The sequence below is a fragment of the Perkinsus marinus genome (genome assembly GCF_000006405.1).
Source record: "Perkinsus marinus ATCC 50983 genomic scaffold scf_1104296975548, whole genome shotgun sequence".
Lineage (NCBI taxonomy): Eukaryota > Perkinsozoa > Perkinsida > Perkinsidae > Perkinsus > Perkinsus marinus.
The window spans coordinates 135,446-138,003 of NW_003200744.1; the positions used below are offsets into that span (position 1 = coordinate 135,446).

Here is a 2,558-nt window from a genome sequence, read left to right on the forward strand (position 1 = left end):
AAGGTCCTTTATCGAACCGAGCCGGAGATGTGAAAGGAACTCTGACGGTTGCTAAAGTCAGGCTTGGCGTTAATAACGTCGGAGTGGACGCGTTGGATTCGAAGGGCCAACTAGTTGGCTATTTCGAGTGAGTTGTGGTACTCACGGCTAGTGGTTATCTACTACAAGGTGCACGGTCCCGATGGACAGCATCAATTGGGATCTGGGTCGACACCTTAGTCGTCTGGAAGAGTACATACAGCAAGGTGCTGAGCAGTTGTCTCAAGACGACTGGTATGAAGTCTTCCTATTCTTGTAAGTTGCAGCATCGCCGCTATCCGATAGCGTAGGGCTGCCCGGGATAGGTCTCTTGATGACCCCGTATTATGTAGCTCTATGTGGGATACAGATGCATGGTGCTCTCCCTTGGGTCGGGACTTACAGCTGGCTCGTACCCATCCCGCGCTGCTGGACTACGGCACTGCAGTCCGCGACTTGTCCTCGACGATCGAGTTGCGGTTACACTGCATGTAAGATTTTGTCGATGGACGCTGTTGATGTACCTCGACGAAGGTATGTTAACTATTTCTGCACGAGTCAGGAGAAAGACCGAGTTCTTGAGGATTTGAAACTGATCCTTGAGGCGACGCGACAGTTGAGAGAGAGCCAGAAACTCTCGACTATACTCCAGGTTGGAATTGTCACTACGTGGTGGCACTTCCGGGTTTCAAAAGGTCATTGTGAAGGTGGGCCGAGCCCTCAAGAGTGACGGAGGTGAACGAGGTGCTGCTGCCCAAGGATTGAAGTAAAATGAGCAGTGTGGGAAAATACGCACATGGCCAACTACATGCGTTTGTGACGATATGAAAAATCTGAGGAAATTTTTGTGATTCTGTACACTCGTAGCCGAATGAGAAAAGCGGACATACATCCCAACGCTGGAGTGGCTCGATACTTCAGGTTATCAGTTGTATTCGACCTTGTGAACATCGAGGGAGAAAACGTGTCTTTGATCGAATACCTAGTCCAACAGCTGCGGGATCGGCGACCATCGTTGCTACAGTTCGAGGACGAGCTCAACAAGGCAACGGCTGATGCCATCGACGTGTGGTGAGCCGTGCTCAGGTGTTGGATAGTGACCGGCTACGAGTCACAGATGTCTTTGACTTTGTTGGCAAGTTCAGAAGCATCGTAGGGACTTTGAGTACAGTGGTTGTCCACCGTGATATCATCACCAGCAAGGGCGCTTACAGGCACGCCAGCGGCTGACACGGCGGCTGCGCGAACAGGAGAAGGGGCCCTAGCCGAAGGTCTGCAACGCGCAAGGGCGTTAGGCGAGCAAGCGGTTGATGAATTCGATGCGCTGTCGACTGCCATTGAGGAGCAAACTCAAGTCCGGAGCTGGAAAAGAGGAGGCATTACTGCTTCATCTCAGGGTATGCTTGTGAGCCTTGGAGCTCGTAGTAAGCCTTCCGCTGCGAAACTGTCGGACACGTGGCCATCTATGGTGATATTTGAGAGTTGGTCCATGCCAGGATTGGGCGTTTCAGCTCCAAAGTACACTGGAGAAAATCGCTGACCTGCTCAACCGCATGTCGAATGTGGCGAATAACATGAACGAAGAGTAACGGGTTTGTGTACGTGCTGGAATGATGATGCTCCGGATTAGGTACAGCGAGGTATCAGAGGAGTGGGGGCCTGATGGCATCGATGATAACGAGGATGCTACTGAGGAGGAGTCTTCTGGAATGGAAAGCAGTGGTCTTGACGCGTGACTTCTTGGTCATGATTTCAATGTGATTTGGTCGACTGTTGAGTTCACGCACGATGGAGATTTCACTCATCAGTGTTTCGATTCTCTTTATGGAATTCTGATGCCGTACATAGACTGCACAACGAGTCTGAGTGCGAGCCACGATGTCCTCACTGAAAGTCTCGAGAATGAACAAGTCGAGTTGGTCGGCGGCCGCCTTCTTGACTTCCGCCAAGTGACCACTGAAATCCACGGCCCGTGTGCGAGACTGTGGGAGTGCGCGATAGTCATGGCACGTTTCCTCTCATTCACCAAGGAGGTGGCCGACAAGCATTTTGCTATCGAGCTCGGGTGTGGCTTTGGTGCTCCGTCAATGGCGATAGAGGACACGGTGGAAAGAGTGATAGCGACAGACCTGCCGGAAGCTGTGGGATCGTGTCAAGCTAGGGAGTGGCATGCGCTCGACTGGGCCTCACCGGATCTCAGTTGGGTAGAAGACGACTCGATTGACCTCGTCATTGCAAGTGATGTTGTTTATAATGTCGATGGTGTGCAGTTGTTCCTCGACGTACTGAACGCGTTGCGGCCGAAGTTGAAGATGGACGTTTGCATGTGAGTTCGATAAACTAAAGCAATCGAGACTGTGTGTAGGTTCATGACGCATAAGCACCGGCATGACGACGTTGACGAGCTCCTCGTGGAAGGCCTGATAGCCGCGGGTTGGGACGGCGAGGAGATGCCGATTGACGAGTGGCCGGAGATGGAGGGTTACGTTCATCCAGCTATCGATTTATGGAAACTTACTTTATCACATACCACACGTTGA

At 51.8% G+C, this 2,558-nt stretch overlaps 3 protein-coding genes across 3 annotated transcripts; all 3 read left to right on the plus strand.

Annotated features, from left to right (window-relative positions):
- Positions 1–181: 181 nt before the first annotated feature.
- Positions 182–1,754, plus strand: Pmar_PMAR002406 (hypothetical protein; the record flags this gene model as incomplete). The annotated part of the gene is made up of 6 exons (XM_002765364.1): positions 182–294; positions 372–509; positions 553–670; positions 726–784; positions 940–1,089; positions 1,649–1,754. 6 exons carry the CDS (start codon positions 182–184, stop codon positions 1,752–1,754), a joined length of 684 nt encoding a protein of 227 aa, XP_002765410.1.
- A 267-nt stretch (positions 1,755–2,021) lies between these two features.
- Positions 2,022–2,348, plus strand: Pmar_PMAR002407 (Nodulation protein S, putative; the record flags this gene model as incomplete). Its single annotated transcript, XM_002765365.1, has 1 exon — positions 2,022–2,348. One exon carries the CDS (start codon positions 2,022–2,024, stop codon positions 2,346–2,348), a length of 327 nt encoding a protein of 108 aa, XP_002765411.1.
- A 39-nt stretch (positions 2,349–2,387) lies between these two features.
- Positions 2,388–2,558, plus strand: Pmar_PMAR002408 (hypothetical protein; the record flags this gene model as incomplete). The annotated part of the gene is made up of 1 exon (XM_002765366.1): positions 2,388–2,558. One exon carries the CDS (start codon positions 2,388–2,390, stop codon positions 2,556–2,558), a length of 171 nt encoding a protein of 56 aa, XP_002765412.1.